A 23719-nucleotide genomic window follows, 5' to 3' on the forward strand; every position below is an offset into this window, starting at 1 on the left:
TGTTCCTTTTAGAGGGTAACCGTGATGGACCTAACCATCCATGATGGAAAGGCAAGTAGGTCAGGAAATGCCAGAAAGACAAAGCAACCTCACAATGTAGTCTTAGTTACTGGATTACGACTCTCTCTCAGTAGAAACTTATCATCATCAACAAGCGGAGCGACATAAAAATCTATGAAGAAAGTTGAAGACGTTTAAGGTTTAGAAGCAACAATAGAAAAGAATAATTCAAAAATCAAAGTTGAAGACTTAGTTACAAGAAGTTATAAGAGCAAATGATATAAGTTGTTGGAATTCATGATACCAAGACATCACAAGTTGCTAAGATCCAAGTCCTTCTCTCATGGCCATGTAAATTTTTGTCTTGTAATTTTTGTGTCAAAAAAAAAAATGAAAAAATGAAAAATAAAAAAAAGTCATCATTACGTTCTTTTTGTTCTTTGTTCCATAAGGCCATAAGGAAGTAGAAATTTTCAAGTCAAGCAAGAAATTGAAGAGAAGAGTTAATTGTCAAGGTTCTATGAGGTTCGATAGTTTATCATCAACTGTTGAAGACCGAAGAAAACGTCGTTTCTACTGGGCACTATGAGATAGTCGAAGAAAGATACATTTGGTTGCTTTGTTAGTCCGCTTTCAATATGGCACAAGATCTTTCTAGCACTGGTTTAACTCATCACACGTAATTAGTCTAGTTGTGTAGCAGGTATCCCTATCATCTTTATCTCTCTCCTAATCTTATGCAGCTGTAAATCAACGGACGCATCTTACAATGTTTATCTAGCTGTGTAGCGGATATCTCTTTATCTAGCAGTGTTGCGGATGTGTCTCCCCTTTTCTTTAGTCAGCTTTAGAGCTGACACCTTTAATTTCTCTGGCATTCTGGTTACTTGGAGATAGGTTGAGAATTTGTATGTCCTCATAGCTCTTTGGATACTTGTGACCAATTAGAAGTCAAAGTTTTGTGGGTACACCTCTGGTAAACCCTCCTGAGATTAACTCGGTTTTATTTTTTATTGGTTTTGCTCGAGGACTAGCAAATAATAAGTTTGGGGGTATATGATAGACGCATTTATGTGTCTAATTTGTCCTCAATGTTTCGTAATGTTAGTACTCGTTTTTATACTTATTATGGTGTTCTTATGTTTATTTAGGTGTTTTTGGATAAGTACACTTATGTGGAAAAAGTTGCTCGAAAAGTGCTTTTCGGACACCCCGAGAAAAATTACTAAAGGCACCCTTACTTTGGATAAGGGGAACTTCAGTTCGGCACCTACTATTCGCACCCCCCGTTTGTTTAGGGGGAGGTCGTCCTCTACATTTCAAATTTCTTTTTGGCGGGAAACGGTGTTCATCAATGGCAGAATTTAGGGTTCGCGTTTTGGGCAAGATAAAAGGAGATTCAATGGCTGAGAATTGTTGGGATGATGTGACTGGTCTTAACATGCCTGGTATGGCTTATCTTTTCGGACAGAATTGGCTAGATTCTCGCATTGAAGAAATCAGGGTATCTCGGGTTTTGGCTAGTCGATTCCGAGTTCTGAGTGTGTGATCAAGAGGTTTTCGCGTGCCTGCTGAATGTTTGACCACTTCTGGACGAGGACTAGACGTGTTGGGAGTATTTTTGCACAAGAAAACAACGTGTGGAGTTGTTTATGGGAAGAAAATATTCCCGAGAATATTGTTCTTCACTGCCGAGTTATGAGAGAATATTTGGAAGTTTAATGCGATATTTGGAGGTTCTAACGAGTATATATAGGTTGTTGGGGATTCATATAAGAGGAAAGAGAGTTTGGGAGAGAGACAGAACATCACAGAGCTGAAAAATCAAGTTGCAGAAAACCACTATTTCTGCTGCTGCTGTGAAGAACACGAAGAACAAAAGACCACCAGAGGAAGTTGTTCCTGCTACAGGGACAACGACATTCGAACGTGGGTCGCAGAGTTACAGTAACAGCAACAGTTCGTCTTTATCACCTCACATTATCTTAATCGTATGGAAGCAAAACAAGATATTGTGGAATCACAAACGATGAGACGAAGATGTTTGTGACTAATTTTAATCTTACCTATCGGAGATAAATCTCAAGCAAATCTTAGCAAAGATAATACTCAATCACGATAGTAGAATTAAGATCAGAAAACGCAACTATAGATAAAATAGTTGGGCCTGGCTTCACAATCCCAATGAAGTCTTCAAGTCGTTAACCTACAGGGTTTCGTGAAAAACCTAAGATTAAAGGAGAATCGACTCTAGTCGCAACTAATATCACACATAAGGTATGGGGATTAGTTTTCCCAGTTGCTAGAATTCTCCCTTATATAGTTTTCAAATCAGGGTTTGCAATCTAAGTTACCTTGGTAACAAAGAATTAATATTCACCGTTAGATGAACACCTGATTAGATTCAAGCTAATATATTTCAACAGTTAGATCGAACTTAGCTTGTTATACACAAATGAAATGTACCTTCATTTAGGTTTGAGTAACCGTACCTAAACGTGTACATTAGGTTATATCAACAGTAGTTAACCGAAGTTACCTATATGAACACTCTCATATCAACCTTATTCATCTTAACCACAACTGTTTCAAATAACTCAAATGAAACTACTTATAGAGTTGTTCAATTGCTATATTATCATAGAAGTATATAATAACACAATTAAAGCAAAATCAATTTGATTCACTCGAACCAATTCATGAACATTATAGCCACGGTTTTTGCATAGAATGCATTCCTTCATATATAAATGTATTAGTTCATGAACAAACCAATTTTAGAACTTTAACCACTCAAGTATGCAAACGGGTACGCATACTTAAGTAGCCGGACTGAGTTTGGGTTCGCCAGTATGCGAACAGGTACGCATACCTCCAATCACAACAGAAATTCCCGGACCCAACCCCTTCGCCAGTATGCGTACGGGTATGTGTACTTAGGCTCCCGAAATTTCACAACTAACAGGTACGCGTACGGGTATGCATACTATAGCACCGGTCATGGATCACATATATGTAAGAACACATACTATGTTCATAATCCAATGATGGTTAAGTGTTCTAAACTTTATTTCAATCATTGAAACATTCTTAGAGGATGACAATAGCCATTTTCACGAACTATTAGCATCAAAGCAATTTTCAAGTTATTGAAATAATCATTACGAAACATTCCAAGTCTACACCAAATGATTATATTACACAAAACATGTAAGATGTTACTTGGCGATTTTCACATGATCATCTTTTGATTTTCGTCAAGAATATAAGATGAACTTGGTTGAAGCGAAAGCTTACCAACACATATTTCGAGAAATATGTAAGCGAGTTAAACTCAGATCGAAATCTCAAATGTGCATAATCGAATACTATATAGTAATACGACTTTTGTCTCAATATAGGAGATAGAGTAGAAATAGACTTTCCAAGTGATAGATGAGTTTTAGTCTCCATATACCTTTTGTTGATGAAGTTCCACAAGCTCTCCTTAGTAGTTCTTCATCTTCAAATGATGTACGTCGTGAAGTCTAATGCTCAACTATACAATCTATCCTAGTTCGAGACATCACTTTAAGTAGACTAGAAATCAAGACTTATAGTTTTGATCATTAACATTGACAAACAAGCTTGAGATAGCAACACTTGCGAGTTTTACCGAGCAATGCTCTAAGAATATCCCCCTTTGTCAATTTTAATGACAAAACTATCAATTCATAAGGATTACAAAATAAATAAACTTTGTAGCTTCTCATCCAAATGCTTGATCTCCTTGATTCTTCAACATTACTCGAAATCTTCGTCACTTCCAAGTACTCCAATGATTCTAAATGTGTTCAACTTAGCATCATTGTTGTTGAAGATCCGTAGCTATAACAATGAGAAAATAGTTGCTCTCAATCATTGTTAACAGTGTCATAGTATTATCACACAACATCAAAGTCCAATTGTATCACAACTTTGACAACAATACAATGTGATATGTATCACTCCCCCTTAGTCAATACTTCATCTCACAATGAAAACCACTCCCCCTTACACAATGATCCGTATACCATATGTATTTGTAGTGTGAACTACACATTAATTATCCCCCTTTTTGTCAATATAAATTGGCAAAGGTACGAAAACTAGTGGATCCTCATGAAATTTTCATAAAGATACTTCATGACCAAAAGAGAACAACATATCAACTTGTTTCGATGCTTTTACATAGTCGAAACTTAGTGTATTCATCAAGGAGTTTATAAAGATACAAGAAAACTCCTACAATATTCCACAACCGCATTCCTCACAAAGATTTGGCAATTAAGCACAAGTTCAATTAAGAATTCTCCCCCATAAAATGTCATTCCCGAAAGAACAACAAGAGCGACCTTACTTTTACAAGAAAAGAAGGATTTCTTTGGACATTAACAAATCACATGAAACATGAATTTGTATCCAAAAAACTCAATTGAATTAACCACAAGGAAAATGATCAATACAATTGGCCATGCTCAACATAAGAGAACTTATGGAGCCGCACAGTACATACACAAAGATGTGGATCAAGGAAAGACCAATACTGCGGGATAATCAAAGATTCATTCTATTTTCCATCACTATTTGCACAATGACATATAATAGACTTAATCTTTGTAAACAAAAGTTCATCCTATCTTCCATCAATATTTGCATAATGACATAATAGGTTTAACTTTTGTAGTCAAAAGTTCATTCTATCTTTTATCAATATTTTCATACCGACATATAATAGAGTTAACTTTTGAGCATATATGGGATAGTCAAGGTTCACGGACGTAAACAACATATCCCATAACAATTTGCAATATATAAAACCATAAATATTAATACTGCAAAAATCATCTTCCAAATAACTTAGAATTTAAATAAATAAATCTAAAAACATTGCAAGATGAAAACGTTGGCAATAGCTATGTCTACTCACAATAATGGCTATTCCAAACCCTAGTTATCCTTCTTAAAAACACAAGAATAAATTCTCATAAGAAGTTTCCTAGACATTGTAGAGCTTTCTCAGGGCATCTACTGAGAATTCCGTCTCATTATTGAAAACCCATTGATAATAGGATCATTTAGTTCCTCCAAATCTTTAGAAATATCAGTTAACTCACTAAGTTCTATTTTTAGTCCACGCAAAGTGTTCTTTGTAAGAGACAATATTTGTTCATAGTGAGATATTTCTTCAAAAGATGAAACGATTTGAGATTTTAAATCATTTCTTTTTCTAATGAAATCTTTCACCATAGACCTGAAGTTATTATCACAATGACAAAAAGACAATAGGCAGTTAGAGGAAAAATATGAATCATTCATCGTAGCCTTCACCTTTTTCATCCTTGAGGACTGGATTCCTTCACATAGATACACATTAACAGCTTCTACTGCATCCCTTTTTGTGATACCTCTAGTTATAGATGCCAAGAGACTGTATCTTTCAAAGAGAAAAAAGTGAAGTACAATTTTGATCACAAATGAACATAAATAGACTTATAGAATAACTAACCCTAAAAAACCTTTGAAAAAGTCTCCACGGTTCATGATCCATTATCTATCTTAACAACAAAATATTCACTTGCTCAAAATAACTTTTAGTTATAAATAGACTAAAGAGAATAACCACCATATTTTACAGGACTTGAGCAACCTTGATGCGATCCTTATTCTCAAGTCAAAAAATAAGGATACATTACATTTCTATGATTAGATAGTAATGGAGTGAACAAAATGTTCACTTATTGTGTCACAAGGTGACATATCAAGGTTTGTTGAATAAACAGACTTACCTCGTCTGACTCTGATTCTTTTAGACATCTTCTTCTTGTACTCAGGTGTTGATGGTGGTTTTTAGTTCAGGGCTAAGATTGTAAAACCCTGTATTAAATGCGTCGTTGTTCTGCAAAGAAGCCGAGTTGTTTAAGAGTGATGAGTGCCCAAGCCTCTTTACTTATATATGTATTGAGAAATTCAGTATATGTATATAAAATTTATCCAGAATGGTGCATGTAGCAACAATCCCAAATATTCTATAAATTTTATTAAACTCCCGCTTGCATTATTCACTAATGTACATCCGGTCGAGTATTTTCCTGTGTTATGTTCCCCAGCTGAACTCTTAATATTGGTATGACATGATAATTATTGTTCACTCCCAGCGGAGTAGCATGAATTTCCCGAAATGTCGGTATTAAGATCTGCATGAAAATACTCAGGAACACGCAAGTGTACCGCTCTCTGATAAAGAGATTTCTTGTGCCAACGCACAAATAGTTTATCGAAAACTGTTTAATTTTGTGTCAGCTCACGAAATTCAATTTTCTAACCTAATTTTACTTATTTGCAAAAATTAGGTCTTTTGCGCCTTGTGCAAATATCTCAACCCTATTGGTCGAGGCCAAACCTAGGTAAACTAGGAAACTGATCCACCATGGAGCTAGTAGGAGCAAAGTACTACCAGAAAACAAGAAACAAAAGAGGAATTGTGGCAAATAAGAGCAATGACAAAAGAGGCGCGGCCACGCCACATAGCCGGCCAATCCGCTCCAATAGGCGCCGATTGTGGTCGCTGGCCACGCTCCATGTTTCTCTTGCCGCCCCCCTCTCCCATTGACCAATCATGTCGCTCAAAATTCTCCACACGCATTTAGAATGAGGTCGGCTCCATTCTGATTGTCGGACCCCTTTGCATCGACCAATCAGGTCGCTCTAAATGCGCCACACGAATTTAGAATGAGGCCGGCTCCATGCTACTTGTCGGCCCCCTTTCCATCGACCAATCAGGTCGCTCTAAATGCGCCACATGCATTTAGAATGAGGTCGGCCTCATGCTGCTTTCCGTCCCCCTTTCCATCGACCAATCAGGTCACTCTAAATGTTCGTCACTCATTTAGAATGAGGCCGACCCCATGCTGCTTGCCGACCCCCTTTCCATCGACCAATCCGGTCGCTCTAAATGCGCCACATGCATTTAGAATGAGGCCAAAACGCACCAAAACCTAGTGGTCGTCGCGTCAACATATCCGCACACACTAATTAGGGATTTGACATGCCAAACCCTAATTTGGTTAAGACCGATATGCCGTCCCATGCCAAATAACATTACATAGGCATTAAGTTCGATGTGGAAACTATAGCTGATATCATTGAGCCATATTTGGATCTAACACCAATATGCCAAGATATAGTAGGCGCCACTTTGCCATCTTGCCACTACGCCATTGGCAGGCACCACCTCGCCACTTAGCCACTGGCAGACGCCACTTTGCCACTATGCTACTATGCAGGTTCCACTATGGCATTATGCCTCCTAGCTTGCGTGTGATTCGTCAGAATAACTAGGTCTTGCACATTAGACCCACTCAGCAACTTGTTGCACATTTTTCCACGAAACACTCGAGACATCAAACATGTCACAAACTGGGGGTACTGGTATGGCGGTTTACAACGTGCGGCGTGCAACACGCCCATTACAAGAAAGTGTCAGGAAAGCGCGGACGTTAAATAGCAGTAAGAGAATAGTGGGTGTAAGGCTGACCAGTTTCCCCTCACAATGGGAACGTGATGGTGAACCGCTTCTATACAACCCCACTTCTCCACTACTTAGCTGTCTCCACTTCCTACGAGATCAAGGGTGCTAAATGACTTGTATAAATAGGTTTTCAACCTATTTTGACCAATAACAGAGATTTGGTTAACAACACAAGTATCCAGAAAAATATCAAGAACTGATAGCTTACATTCCGCAAGCCAGTTCCATATTCTGATACAAGTCATAAAATAGACACACCTTTAGAGTTAACCATTCTGATCTCAACACCTTCTTCGCTTCCCTCCCTAAGATCAGCCCTTCTCCTTCACTTTGTGACCGAAGCAAGACTGGAACGACCATTTCTTGATTTAGGCCAGGATTGTACAAATTGATCTCTCGAATCTAAAGTACTCCCGTGCAGTGCATTTTTTTAGGGTTTAGATTCGTTTCTCGGCGACACACCCAAATTTACCAAAACCAGCAGAATCAGTTTTTACCCATAAACATCAGGCGTTTGATGTTTTTCCAGAGTCAGATTCATCCTTTGCATGTCATTTTGAAGTTTGGAAATTCTTTTGTTATTCTTCTTGAATTTCCGACACTTACTTTGAAAATGACTTGCACTTCCACAAAATGAGCACAACATAGAAGAGTGTTTGCTTTGTAGAGATGGCTCCTGTTTATCACAACCTTTGAGACTAGATGTTCCAGAACCGTCCGGAACAAACGAGTTGATTGTGCTCACAGTCTTATTTTTGAACCCTAAATCTTTTGTGTTTCCCAAAGCTTTTTGACCAAATAACATTGATGAAATCTTGTCGGAGATTCCTGACAACCTTTGCAGGTCACACTTGAGAGAATTAATCTCTTTTTCTTTCAGAGATAGGGTTCTGGTTAATTCATCATTAACACAATCGATCTCAAGAGTTTTCACTTAAAGTGACGATTCAAGTTTCTCCAACAAAATCTTCAGTTGAAGATTTTCTTTGTGAATTTCTTCATTTTTATCTAAGAATTCTAAAATCTCAGTGTCAGACTCGCATCCTGAATCAGTATTAGAGTTAATGGAAACCTCTGCCAAGAAGGCTAAAAATTTTGAACATGCTTCAGGAGTATGTATATTATTGATACACTGAGATATTTCTTCTTGAACTGAATCATCAAAAGCATTAGAGAGATAAGGCAGTCTCTCGGATCCCTTGATTTTCTTCACAATATTCTTTATCTTTTGTGTAATCAGTGATCTGTTAGGATCAGATTGATTAGAACAACATTCATCAGCCCATGACAAGTTAGAAGCTTCACTTGTAATGGTCACAGCATTGAACGCAGATGTTTTGACTGTATTCTGATCGTGATCAAGTGATTTTAACTTTCCAACAAGAGAATTTCTGGAAAGAGTATCAGGGTTATTTCCCTCAACGATGGTATGCTTCTTAAAATCGTATCTGGATGGCAACGATCTGAGAATTTGCATCACAATGTCCTTATCAGGAATAGTCTTACCCGAAGCAAAAGATGCATTAACAATTTCAGACACTTTGTGACTAAACTCAAATGAATCTTCATCTGCTATACAAAGGTTTTCCCAATCAGAATTTAGGTTTTGAAGCCTAGCTTCTTTTTCACAGGTATTCCCTTCAAATACGGTTTCTAAGATATCCCAATCATCTTTAGACTTTGTGCAGGTAGTCAGATGATGCTGGAGCTCTGGGGTAATGGCATGGATGATAGCATTTAATACGTCAGAATTTTGCTTTGCAGCAAGAATCTCGGCAGCATCCTATTTACCAATATCCTTTGGAACTGTTACATCGCCTTCTGTAACTTCCGGAGGATCATAGCCATTAACAACATAAACCCATGATTGAAAATCACGCACTTGAAGAAAGGCACGCGTAGCAATTTTCCACCGTAAGTAATTTGAGCCATGGAAGACTGGTGGTACGTTTATAGAGATAGCACTTCTGTCCATATTCAGATCGCTACAAACACAGACTTATGAGGTCTTAAATGTGTTTGCCTGCTCTGATACCAATTGAAAAAGCGGGGGTCTAACAACCACGTCCAATATTTCGTTCGGCAATCTGAATAGACAAACTTCAATATACTTTCAAGAGAATAAACTAGACAGTCAAACTCAATCTACAGAAATGTATATCAAAGAGTTATATCTCAATATCTCAATTCAATCTACAATCAAACAAATAGGAATTTGCAAGCCTGATTGAATAAGAGAAATAACTTGGACGGTATCACAAACCAATATCCAAGTGTCAATCAATTCAATCAACAACCAAAAGGTCGAACTTAAGAACTGATTGAACTTAACGCATAACCTGTGATATTTCTATTATATAACAAAATATAATGCGAAAAAGAAATAACACAAACACCAGAAATTTTGTTAACGAGGAAACCGCAAATGTAGAAAAACTCCGGGACCTAGTCCAGCTTTGAACACCACACTGTATTAAGCCGCTACAGACACTAGCCTACTACCAATGAACTTCGGACTGGAATGTAGTTTATCCCTAATCATATCATACTGATCAAGGTACAGTTGCGCTCTTTACGTATCTTAACCCCAGCAGGATTCTTCGCACTTGACTCCCTTAGCTGATCTCACCCACAACCAAGAGTTGTTACGACCCAAAGTCGAAGAATTGATAAACAAATCTATCTCACACAGAAAAGTCTATTGGAATAGATAAATCTGTCTCCACAGATATACCTATGAGTTTTGTTCCGTCTTTTGATAGATCAAGGTGCACATGAACCAATTGATAAACCGGACTTATATTTCCGAAGAACATCCTAGTATTATCAATCACCTCACAATAATCTTAATCGTATGGAAGCGAAACAAGATATTGTGGAATCACAAACGATGAGACGAATATGTTTGTGACTACTTTGAATCTTACCTATCAGAGATAAATCTCAAGCAAATCTTAGCAAAGATAATACTCAATCACGATAGTAGAAGTAAGATCAGAACATGCAACTACAGAGAAAATAGTTGGGTCTGGCTTCACAATCCCAATGAAGTCTTCAAGTCGTTAACCTACATGGTTTATTGAAAAACCTAAGATTAAAGGAGAATCGACTCTAGTCGCAACTAGTATCACACAGAAGGTGTGGGGATTAGGTTTCCCAGTTGCTTGAGTTCTCCCTTATATAGTTTTCAAATCTGGGTTTGTAATCTAAGTTACCTTGGTAACAAAGCATTCAATATTCACCGTAGATGAATACCTGATTAGATTCAAGCTAATATATTTCAACCGTTAGATCGAACTTAGCTTGTTATGCACAAATGAAATGTATCTTCATTTAGGTTTGAGTAACCATACCTAAACGTGTACATTATGTTGGCTCAACATTAGTTAACCGAAGTTAGCTATATGAACACTCTCATATCAACCTTATTCATCTTAACCACAACTAGTTCAAATGACTCAAATGAAACTAGTTATAAAGTTGTTCAATTGCTATATTCTCATAGAAGTATATAAGAACACAATTGAAGCAAAATCGGTTTGATTCACTCGAATCAATTCATGAACATTATAGCCACGATTTGCATAGAATGCATTCCTTAATATATATAAATGTATTAGTTCATGAACAAACCGATTTTAGAACTTTAACAACTCAAGTATGCAAACGGGTACGTATACTTAAGTAGCCAGACTGAGTTTGGGTTTGCCAGTATGCGAACGGGTACGCATACCTCCAATCACAGCAGAAATTCCCGGACCCAAACCTTTCGCCAGTACGCGTACGGGTATGTGTACTTAGGTTCCCAGAATTTCACAACTAACAGGTACGCATACGGGTATGCATCCTATAGTTCCGGTCATGGATCACATATATGCAAGAACACATACTATGTTCATAATCCAATGATGGTTAAGTGTTCTAAGCTCCATTTCAATCATTGAAACATTCCTAGAGGATGACAATAGCTGTTTTCACGAACTATTAGCATCAAACAATTTTCAAGTTATTGAAATAATCATTACGAAACATTCCAAGTCTACACCAAATGATTGTATTACACAAACCATGTAAGATGTTACTCGGCGATTTTCACATGATCATCTTTTGACTTTCGTCAAGAATATAAGATGAACTTGGTTGAAGAGAAAGCTTACCGACACATATTTCGAGAAATATGTAAGCAAGTTAAACTCAGCTCGAAATCTCAAATGTGCATAATCGAATATTATATAGTAATACGAATTTTGTCTCAATATAGGAGATAGAGTAGAAATAGACTTTCCAAGTGATAGATGAGTTTTAGTCTCCACATACCTATTGTTGATGAAGTTCCACAAGCTCTCCTTAGTAGTTCTTCGTCTTCAAATAATGAACGTCGTGAAGTCTAATGCTCAACTACACAATCTATCCTAATCCGATACATCACTATAAGTAGACTAGAAATCAAGACTTATAGTTTTGATCACTAACATTGACTAACAAGCTTGAGATAGCAACGCTTGCGAGTTTGACCGAGCAGTGCTCTAGCAAGATGAAACTGTGAACCATTTATTCTCTGAATGTCATGTTTCGAAGATTCTACTAACTGCTATGGACTCTAGTTTGGATGTATGAATGATGGGGTTCAGGTTAAGGATTGGATTGCTAGCTGGTTCTCTAGCAATAATAGTTGTAGTCCAAGTCATCTGAAGTTTATCACATTAGTTAGCTTTGCTCTTTGGCACATATGGAAACTCAGACGTGCAGTTGTTTTTGATGGTGCTTCTGTTAATGTCACAAATTTTACTAGATCAGTGACTAAAGAAATAGTTGAATGTGAGACCAATATGCTTAAGCAAGTTAACTTAGGAAAAAGGAATAGACAATTAAGGACTCATACATCTTGGAGTTTGCCAGAGTGTGGATACCAAAAAATTAACTTTGATGCATCTTTTCTAAAAGAGAATAATACAATGGGTATTGGACTAATAAGTTCTTCTCATGCAGGGACATGTGGGGGTGCAATTTCAAAAGCTAGACTAGCACAAGATGAGGACTGAAGCACTAGCAGCTTTGGAGGCAATAAAAATGGCTAGGGGTGCTGCAATACAAAGTTTGCACATAGAAGGACTACCAGAATGTTGTGGGTACAATAAATGAGAGAGTTGGGTCTGTCAGATGGACAAACAATGGTATTATAAGTGATTGTAGAGTCATGTTATCATATTTTCAGTCATGGAAATGAACTTTTGTGCACATAGAGTCAAATGAGATTGCTGACTATTTCGCAAAGAGAGCAAGATCATCTAGTTTAACTGAGTCTTGGTCTTCAGATTTCCAATCTGGTTAAAAACTCTCAACTTGATGTTCTGATTTAATCTTTCTAATAAAAATCTCCTTCCTATTAATTTTCTTTTTATAAATTTAGATGAACATAAAATTATTTTTTAAAATAAAATTTTGTATTAAATATGGATATTTCTAAATAAAACTAATGAGGAGGAAGTGCATCCGAAGGTATAGTTAAGAGTCTTAAGACCTTCTTTAACACCTTCATATTTAGCATTACCCCTCCTAGTTTATAGGACCTACCTCTATTGGAGATGCTCTAACCGGAGTTCCCATTTGGAAAATTCTTGGTTACCCATCAATAACCAAGTTTATATGACTTAATGCATTGAAAATGCAGCAATGGTTGTATCATAGTTTTGAGATTAAAAAAAGAAGACAGCAGATAGGGTTACCTTCTACATGAAAAAGTGCCAATTGTTTGGTCTATCTGGCGTGCTAGCTATGGTTTATTTTTTTTTTAATCAAGGAAAGAACTTATATTAAACATGAGTAATTGATACATCACAATTTATGTAGGGAATTAACAAAGGAGGTGGATGACACCACCAATCCCCACATAGATTATGTTTATAAGCCGCCTTTGCTATTGCATCTGCAGCTTTATTACCTGACCTATACACAAAACTACAAGACCAACCAGGATTAATATTACATATATTTACACATTTTCGCAGTAGAGGCATACTCTGCCAGTAACAAAGAGAAGATTTTTGTTGTAAAATCCCATATAAAAGCATCGATATGGTTTATTAGCTTCGCAATTCCTAGTAGAACAGTCGAGAAGAGTTATAGCATCCCTAATAATACTCATGTCTTTCCACCTAGTCGTACAAAAGGAGCAAGCAACAATACTAGCAAGAAAATATATCTTCATCACAACTTGGCACATGCAACACAAGTGCATCAAAATGTATTCGGAATGCAGAAAGCGCAAGAACTGGGTTACCAAGAATTGAACATAAATTATGGTGATTTTTTTATCTGTTATTATAGTAATTACGGTATATTGTGATAAAATTTTACAAAAAATACTCACAAACCGTCCAGAAAAACCACATAAAACCTATCCACTCACATCTCTTTATATGATGGGGCTAATCCCTAATGGGGGATCACCCTTAATATGAGAGCAGTTTTTATGTGGTTTTTAATGCGATATGGGTAGAATCACTCAAAACTTTATTGAAATGAACATCTGAATAAAATACAAGTACATTGACATCACAGCAAGAAACAACAGGACTTGGACTATTGAGACACACATACGCGTACAATTTTAACTGAAATAACATACTGAAACCGAAAACTGATATTTTCGGATTCACACAACTAACTTACATTAGTAGGTTGATCATCAACCAACATATTTATATGATGTCCAAAAAAATGTGGCCTCTATTTGGTTCTTCCCCTCATAACCTGGCCTCCATTTGGTTCTTCCCCTCATAACCTCATTTCCATTCTCTAGCTGAAGCATGTGTTGACATTCAACATTACCACCATTTTCAAAGACTGTTGTCAAAGACTTTAGCACATCGCCTTCTCCACATTCTCTCCTAAACTCGAGAGCCAAATCACAAACTTCGTGACCATTCAAGATCAGTGTAGGAACATTCTGCAAAAAAGCGTTTGGCAAAATTCAGACATACGCATCTAAGATGCCAATCAGTAAACAATAATAAAAAACAACATGACATATATATACACACACACAGTTGCTTATTATTGTCTTACTACCTCGAGAATCCATCCAATATATTTGGCAAAGTTCACATGGTGGTTAACATCCAAGTCGCTCCAATGCGCCTGCATATTTTGTACTTGTATTATTAAGCGAATGGGTGCCAATTTTACCGAAGTCAGGAAAGGTGATATTTAGCAAGACAAGTCTTAATTAATCAACAAAATTTAAGTTGACTTACAGTTAAACCAGTTTGAACGTAATCAGCTGTATTGGCATGAAGCTTTGAAAGTTTGATGTCATCCGAGATACAATAATCCATAGTAATGGGTGCCGTTTCGTTTCTAACTTCCTCTGGAAATTTAGACACTTTTCTTGTTTTTCTATTCATCATGATCCACACACTGCATTAAGATTAATATTAAAGCAGGCCAAGAACAATGGGGTAACCAGCATTAAAAGTAAAACCATTGTCGTAATTACCTGTTAGCTTGAGCGAGAGTTTCAACGGTATTGGCATCACGAAGAAGCCAGTGGTTAGCAATACCATTTTTTACGGATGCACCAGCAAACCAATTATCTATTTGAACGACATCACCCCTGCAACCAAATATCATTAACTTAATTAAACGTGATGAATAACATCATCATACTCCGTCCATCCCTTGTTTGAATGAAGGTTTATTGTATTCTACAAGTCCCTTAATACTCAAACTACTCAAATTTTTCGAAAAATAATCCTGATTTATTCCTACTTTAAAATCATACACTAACTTATAAATTGTGAAGATTTAACTTTCTAAATTTGATTCTTAAATACTTCCTTCATGCTTTTCTTGAAGAACAAGTAATCCTCGTGATATTTCAAAGAGAAAAATAGGAGAGAGAAATGGACCTTAGGAGATAGAAATGTGGACAAAATAGTAAAGTTATATATATAAAAAAAAAACGACCCATTTTTTAGAAATTAACTGAGGGAATACTTCTCCTTATATTCCTAGAATAATTTCATTCTCAAGTTTACTCTGCAACTAAAACAGTTTCTTTACCAGTTCCAGTTGCCACTAAATACTAGAATTATGAGATTCAAATTTTCTGAGAGATATTATGTAAAATATGTCTACTCTGAACAAGTACTAATAAACTGATAATGGTGAGAAGGCAAAAAAGCAAAAACTGGCCTACCAAAAAGGATATCGATCAACGAGAACCTGCATTTTAGCAAGAACCCATATAAGATTTCTTTTGCTCATCTCCGGCGTCGAACCAAAACCATCTCCCAGTAGCCCCGCATACCTAATATGGTTAGCAATTGAATCATGCAACATCCAAATAAACGACCGAGCCTAAGACATTTGCATAACTAGGGATAATATAGGAAAATATAAAGACATGAGACATATATGCATGTAAGTGTGCGATATCTATTCTTGCCTGTAAATGATTCAACATTGCTCCTATCGTTGCCATCCGATTAGGGCCAATCTCAAATGATCTAATTGCGAAATTTTGCCGATAAATATAGTCATTCATGTGCTTTTCAGGTGCTTGGGCCTTCACTTTAGCCCGCAACCCTCTAAAAGAGGGTCTCATGTTCGGTTTCATGCCAAGAGGAGTCACATTGTCTGATCCTCCACTAATCTTTGTTGTTGTTATTGAACAATTAGCAGGAGAGAATGCTGATGATGCCGCAATGGTACTGGAAGCAACCATGATTACAAAAAAAAAAAAGAAAAAAAAATTATGAACATTACGTAAAAGGAAAATGAATTTTCAAGTACTCTGATCAAATTAACAGCTCGTATAAGTGCAGTTCTACGTACTTCGTTAAATAGGGCATGTTGTAGTGGAAAGTCATTAGTCTGCATATAGATCTACCTAGCGGTTTAAGTGCAGTTCTACCATCACTATCAACTCAAGGGTGATATGGCAACTTCCTTGCACAATAAAAAAAACCGAAGAATTTGTTTTTTTTTTTTATTATTTTGCTCTACAGCTTTCTATTGTTGCACTTCACGATATATGATCGCGTTGATGATTATAACGTTCTGTTTAGTTCACCAAATTTATCAGTCGTGATGATAATCAGCCGGATTAGGTGGTAAAATTGTTATTAGTTATTCATTAAGAACACCAAATTCAAAAAAATTATGGCATGAAGGAAAACATTTATCAATAGAGAAAAAATAAAAATGTAATTAGGAAGATTAAAATCACATACCCCATTAGAACTTCAATGGGAGGGGAACTTGAATGATGGGAGATTAGTGTTTAGATTTCATAGATTCAGAAGTTCATTTAGAAAGTGAAACTCAATTTAAATGGCGCTGCATTCTATATATTTCTATTTAGTTGGAGTTGCACTCTGTTTAGATCACTTAATGATGAAAGACTCTTGAAATTTGACTGTTCGTTTGCTATATTATAGATTATTAGCTTGTACCATTGCAAGTATGCATCTGCATATATAATATTGGTGACTCTTTTGATATTATTATTGCATTTCCAGAGGGGTGCTGCCGTAAGGTTTGTTAACCAAGTCAAGCCTGTCATGCAAAATGCAAAGTAGGGAACAAGTATAGGTCATCAGGATCAACCAACCTGTTAACAATATGTACCATTGGGAAAGACAAAAAACAAACATACCAAGTAGTTTCTATGAAAGCTTTGTAAAGACCTAAAAGTCTGCCAGACAGCTAGCATTACTGTGTCTCCTTACAGTATTGTTCTCGAAGGCACAGTCCAGAGAAACCTTAGTACTAGAACACCAAACCGATTGAATCTTTACTTTAACTTTTGCTGTTAAAGCGTCTTGCTCTTCTTTCTTGTTCCTGCTGTTGCTTGTCTCTGAAGGGGTGACCCCGCCACATTTTACTTCGCTCGTTCAAAATATTAACTTGCAGAGGTATCATCAGAACACCACACATGCCCTCTTCTCTTCCAATCCTGCCAGTTCACTCGACTATCACACACGTGGGCTGCTCTTGTCACCCATCAAGCAGGTCAAACTAGCCAACACAAGTTGCCATCTAATTAAGCACCTTCCTGTCTCTTGCAGCCATCATACTCCAAGTCTTTGTGACTTTAAAGTCTAATGTAAAAGCAATTATTCTAGTTATTTGATCCAAAGAAAATCCTTCAGTAGTTGCGCATTAGAGCTTTGAGATATTAAAAAAAAAAAAAAAAAATCTAGGGAGGGTTACCTCCATTCCAAAAGGTGCTCACTGTCCAGTAAATCTGGTGTACTGGTGGCTAGTAGTTCCAATACTAACTTTCGAATGAGAAGGACAAACGAAGGCATCAACTACAAGTACAGAATGATTGGTTTAACAGAACATGCACTGATCCCTTAATGCCGAGTCTGCCGATTAAAAGTAGCATGCTTATTTAGAATAACAACTACGAAATAGAGAGATTCATCTAGCAGAATTATGCGTACCAATCCTAAGTAACAGCCGAGTCTGCTTATGAAAGATAGCATGCTTAGTTAGATAATGTTGAAGCTTTAAGAACCTTCAATAGGACGCTGAGGTGGTTTCTTCAACATTAGGTCGCTTACTGTAAGAATTAAACCAAATCTAGCATTCCAAACCACCAAAGAGAATATCTGAAATCTGATTACTGGTAAGATCTCCTCACCAAATAACCAACCGGAAATCAGTCATGACTTAGCCTCAACAAGACACCTGCTATCAATACACCTCAAAGGAGTCAAAGCTATTAATTTCCTAAAAAACAAGCTCACTGTTCCAACAGACTTTTGACATATCCCAATCACTCGTAAAGGGTTAAAAGTCTTAATTCAACATGGATAGGTGGGGAACTTCACGACATCCAGCTCTTAGATCAGCTCCACCATGTGATCATCCAAATACTCTGGGCAACTCTAGGGTCGGAAACATCAGATAATTTGTTTCTATCCTTACGCGAAATAAAAGTTGTTAAAAAAGATCTAACTGTACAATTATACAAATTATGAGAATATATCATTGTAGTGACGGGATCATGTAAGCTCTATCAGATTCCTATCAAATGGGCAAAGCAAAACCAACTATTTATATTTCAAAAACCCAGTTCCCTCCCACAAGGTACAATTTCGAACTAAGTTACCTAATAATCTGAACAGACAGGCGTACAACAACAATCATGAAGTCTGAAATAGGACGGCAAACAGGGATTTAGTGCAAGAATATAATGAAAGAGAAAAGTAAGGATCACGAAGAGAATTTTGTTCAACATGAACCAGATAGAAAAGCTTTCCTGTACAACATCAAGTTTCCACAATAATTTTGCTACTATCCATTATTAAGAACTTGGTATCCTAGTTTTTCATAAGCAAAACCATAAAATTTGACAAGTCAATTAATATTAAAACCAGAATACAACAATACATACCTGGATGCATGATTTCTGTAGGCAAGGGTCTGCATCAACATCAATAAACATGGCTCTGCCCCTACTTTCCCCGGAAGAACATCTAAACTTCAGGATTTCAAGTTAATAGAAAGTGTAACAACACAAAGAGTGGATACGTTTCCCAAATCAAATATCCAATTTCCAAAATCAATTTCTGTTTCTCCGTGAAAGAAGTCACACCTCTGCCCAATTTTAGTATCCAATTCTACAACAACCAATCTTGATAAGTTTTGAGGCATACAGAACATAAACTTCACTACTTGCTGATGAAAACCTTTAACTACGCCATTCCATCATAATGCAATTTAGTAAATCCAATATAGACATATCAATAACATAAGAAGAACGAGATACATCGCCCCAAGCGCAAGTTCAAGTAAGTTTATAGCAAAACAAGTATCATATTCAGAACCCAATAGAAAGCTAACACGGTTGCACAAAGTTATGATCCACAGCTTGCAATTTACAACAGAAAACACAGTAAAAGTAAGGAAGAAGTCTACTTCGAAATCGAGAGGTGTTACATGATTGTGTTGTGTCGATTTTGTGTCGTTTTGTTGGTACATTCATGTGGGTAGCATCATTGGGACTACAATGCACATATGCATTCATGTTGTTTTGTTGGGTACAATGCACATTAGTAAAATTGGTCTCCTACTTTACTTCTTTCAAGGGATTACTGAACTAGCACTGGGCAAGGTGAGAAAATCAAATCAAACACACAAATAGATTGTTTTATCCCCATTCAAGAAAGTTGTTGCTATAAGGAGGGCAAGGAATCCCTAGAGTAAACCAAACAGCTCTCACTAATGGACAATCTATAAACAAGTGACCACTAGTTTCAGGCACTTCAGAATTAGCATTCAGAGGCAAAACATCAGCAAATAAATTAACTCTGGGTATGACTTGGATTTTCCAAAGGTTTTCAAAACCAAGAGTCAGGTCTGCTATGATTTTCAGAAATAAGAGAATAAGCAGAAATAGTAGTAAATAAGCCAGACTTTGTTCCCGTCCAATGCTAATTATCCTCATTTTTTGTGATAAATCCAATATAGACAAATCAATAACATAAGACAGGACAAAATAAAGATTAAACCAAGCACTAGTCTACAGACAAATATGTTTATAGTTAAACAAAGTATCATATCCAGAACCCAATAAAAAGCTGATACGATTGCACAAAGGTATAAGCAACCGCTTGCAAATTACAATGGAAAGAAATCCACAATAGAAGTGCTAAAACATTAAACAAGAAGAAAAGAAAGTTTACTTAGAAATGAGAGGTGTTACATGATTGTGCCGATTGCCATCCGAATCAATTTCTACCTAGTGGTAGAGATCTGCAACTATAAGTTTCCTTGAAGTCTGATTTCCTTGACGAAGTGAAAATGGAAGCATAAACCTTTGTAGCATTGGGTGGAGCTATATCAGTTGCTTTAAACTTTTTCTTAGGCACCCCATTACTCTCCTCTTTAACAAGAGAAGACCCTCCCTTGTTACCACCAATCTTTCCGTTCCCTACATTTTTAACCAACTCCACCTCCTTCTCCTCAATCCCATGTTTCATCCCACTCAATTTCGAACACTCCAAACTCACATTATTCATCTCCTCCTCCTCCTTTAACCCCACATTACTCTTCACCTTCATCTTCTTCTTCTCCTTTACCTTTTCTCTTAACTTCGCCTTCTCCAATTCCATTCTTTCCTTCAACTCAGCTACTTCTTCCTCACTCCCATTAATCACAATTTTATCAAATTCTGTGTACTCTTTATGACAAACAATACAAGTAGACGATGATTTAACTTCTTTCAATGCTTTTGCACTCAAAACATGACCACAACTCCTCAAAGCAAAAAGCTTATACTTACCATTCAACTCCACACCAGCAACTGGACACTGAAACTTCGTATCGAAACTAATGTTATCAACATCATCGCTATCGTTCTTCTTTTTTGGAATCGGAGAAAGATGAATTGGAATCATATCTTTCAAACCCTTAATATGCCCAAACCCTTTAGGCAATTTCTTCCCTAACAATGCCTCAACCAGTGATTCTTTATTAAACATATTCCCAATCTGATCAATCACACAAGGAGGTTTCAATGGCTCAAATGATAAAGCACAAGTCGTCCATTTAGATAATCTTGTTTCATTTGGATCAACTTTATCTGGTTTCTTAACTGCGTACATATTAAGATAACAATCTCGTGATTCCGCACCAGTTGCTCCTCCATCACCACCACCGCCACAAACCCTAATTCGAAGAGTTAGGTTAGAAATTGATGAGTTTAAATTGCAACTTGATGATATTGTTGAGGTGTCTGTAAGGGGTTTTCCATGGTGAGTAAAGTACAGAGAATCTAGGGTTTGTGATGGGATTGTTTTTGGGAGGAATTTTTGTTTGAGATGTTGGATTGTTCGGTTAGGGTTCATGATAATGGATCGAGATGGGATTTGTAGGTCTGGTGATGATATTATGATTTGCATATTTGCATCTGAATCCATTCTTCTTCTTCTTTAATTTCTGTGTGTAAGAACCTGTGAAAAGTCGATATTTAGAAGGAACCAGAGCAAAAGATAATTTGAGGAAGAAAAAGACTGACGCTGCAGAAGAAACCGAGGAATTTATATTCGATGGGAAGGGATGGGATATTTCTCTATTTCAACCCCACCGCTATATTTTTTTTTATTTAATATATTTGCTTCTTTTATAAATTTAAATAAAGCTCACACGTTGAACGGTGAGGAAACCCTTATTTTTTATTGGCCAAAATAGACCTTTTCTGAGTTTTGTGAAACAATGTTTTGGTGAATACACATAGCAACGCATAATTGGTATTTGTTTTTTTGAAGCATACGTATGATTGGTTTAAAAGAATAAGAAAAAAGATTTAAAAAAAAAAAAAAACCAAATTCAATTTAGAATTCATGACGTGACAACATTTAGGTGAGGGCACTTGACAACGTATGATTGGTTTAAAATTTACAAACTCACAATGAAAATCTAACTTACCGTTTTGGAATTGAGTCCAAATCTGTTCACACTCCTCTAATGAGTGTATATTTCACATATTCTTCTGATTGGTTGATTATTTAACTGATGGCCTCATTACCCTCCATGTTTAGAATCATGACCCTCGTTACATAACTCCCTAAATTAAATCAAGAGTAGAGATTAAAATGTGAAATATACACTCGTTAAGGAGTGTGCACGAATTCGCACTCGTTGGAATTTTATGGAAGTTCAAATTCAATTTGGAAATCGAGTACCTACCTTATTATAACTATTTTTTACAAATTAATATATAAAGGGGGATAATCCACATATTTCACATATATTTTCTGCGAAAATAAAAGAAAAAAATAAATAAAATCTGCACATATTCTCCACCTATTTAATCTATTTGCCCCGCCACACCAAATCAAAAATACATCGGCAAGGGGCGGGGTGAAACCAATATCCCAAACAACAAAAACGCAAAATCAAAGCAAGTAAAAAAAAAATAACTAAAAACCAAGACCGATTAAAGAAAAGGAGAAACAAAGAGAGATATGTGAAGATCGGTTTATTTAAATTACTAATAACGTAACTAGAAAAGAGCTAGTCAACCGAGCACAAATAAAGAAAAATAATTCAGCTTGAGTTGAATCTAGAACAAACTTAGATGTAAATCGAAAAAAGTGAGAAAGTTGCTTGAAACGAATGATAATAATGAGTAAATGGAGAAGGGGATAAAATGGGTTGGGATTCTCCTGCTCAGATCTGGTCCAAAATAACTGATTGAAGAAAGAGAAAGTTCAAAACGGCTAGCTAGGGTTTCAAAGTTTTTGATAAATGGGGTGTTTTTAGTGAGAAAGGGTTTCATAGATAATATATAAACACCAGAATTGGGAATAGTGAATCCTTTGGAGAAACGATGAGTCCTTTTCTGGATAACATGAACCATTATATTCATTGGTAGCTCCGCGTTTGGTTCCATATTTTGGTCCACAACGACTCTTTCTGAGGGGAAAAAACCCTCTAAAAATAGCTTATCGACTTAGTTAAGTCGAAAAATAAAAATCTTTAGAGAATTTAAAGAATGCCTTAAAATAAAAATTAGTATCTTTTTGTGTCGAGCTTGTTTGATTATCAGAAGCATAAGTAGTTTCGGAAGCAAAAATAATTTTCTCAACAATTATTATTCTGAAATCGGTCCGCGAGTTATAACCCCAAAGGAGTCACTATCCATCCACAAAAAACCCGCCAAAATAAAAGTAACACAAAAACCCCAAAAAATAGAATTTTGATGAAACCAATTTTGAAATTTGGGGTTTTTGTATCAATTTTTTAAAATTTTGGGATTTTTGTATAATTTAGTTTAAGATGAAGTTTTAATGAATCCCAACATTTGAGTGGGGTTTCTGTACCACAAGTTTGGTCACCTTGGGTTTTTATGACTAGTTTTGTTCTGAAATTTTGATTCCCAACTAAGTGGAGTGATTTTACTTAGATATAAGCAGTTTCCAAACATGTTCTTGGCCTACATCTAAGAATAGCAGTAGCAACATCTTTAATACATTTCGAACCCATACAAACATGACCAACCATGTCCATAACAAGCTTTTAAACTTCAATCAGTTCTAGCTTGTTCAATGATTTTCACTATTTCATTTTTCAATACTTGTCATAATATTATAGTTGTCTGACATAACTGCTAACGGACGTGATGAATCTGTTTAAAGATTCGACTAATCT

General features: G+C 36.3%; 3 protein-coding genes across 3 annotated transcripts; 1 reads left to right on the forward strand and 2 right to left on the reverse strand.

The window, feature by feature from the left end:
- Nucleotides 1–12162: 12162 nt before the first annotated feature.
- On the forward strand, nucleotides 12163–12591 carry LOC113279585. The gene has a single exon (XM_026528266.1). It carries the CDS (start codon nucleotides 12163–12165, stop codon nucleotides 12589–12591), a length of 429 nt encoding a protein of 142 aa, XP_026384051.1.
- Nucleotides 12592–14237: 1646 nt separating this feature from the next.
- Nucleotides 14238–16277, reverse strand: LOC113279586 (palmitoyl-acyl carrier protein thioesterase, chloroplastic-like). Its single transcript, XM_026528267.1, has 6 exons — nucleotides 15995–16277; nucleotides 15750–15879; nucleotides 15048–15164; nucleotides 14806–14968; nucleotides 14621–14689; nucleotides 14238–14498 (listed from the first exon to the last, which is right to left on the reverse strand). The coding sequence occupies exons 1-6, from the start codon at nucleotides 16275–16277 to the stop codon at nucleotides 14238–14240; spliced, it is 1023 nt and encodes a 340-aa protein (XP_026384052.1).
- A 3793-nt stretch (nucleotides 16278–20070) lies between these two features.
- On the reverse strand, nucleotides 20071–21575 carry LOC113282669 (protein RTF2 homolog). Its single transcript, XM_026531715.1, has one exon. The coding sequence runs from the start codon at nucleotides 21484–21486 to the stop codon at nucleotides 20296–20298; it is 1191 nt and encodes a 396-aa protein (XP_026387500.1). The 5' UTR covers nucleotides 21487–21575; the 3' UTR covers nucleotides 20071–20295.
- Between the last annotated feature and the right edge of the window lie 2144 nt (nucleotides 21576–23719).

The sequence above is a fragment of the Papaver somniferum genome, chromosome 5, assembly GCF_003573695.1.
Source record: "Papaver somniferum cultivar HN1 chromosome 5, ASM357369v1, whole genome shotgun sequence".
NCBI classification, from domain to species: Eukaryota; Viridiplantae; Streptophyta; class Magnoliopsida; order Ranunculales; family Papaveraceae; genus Papaver; species Papaver somniferum.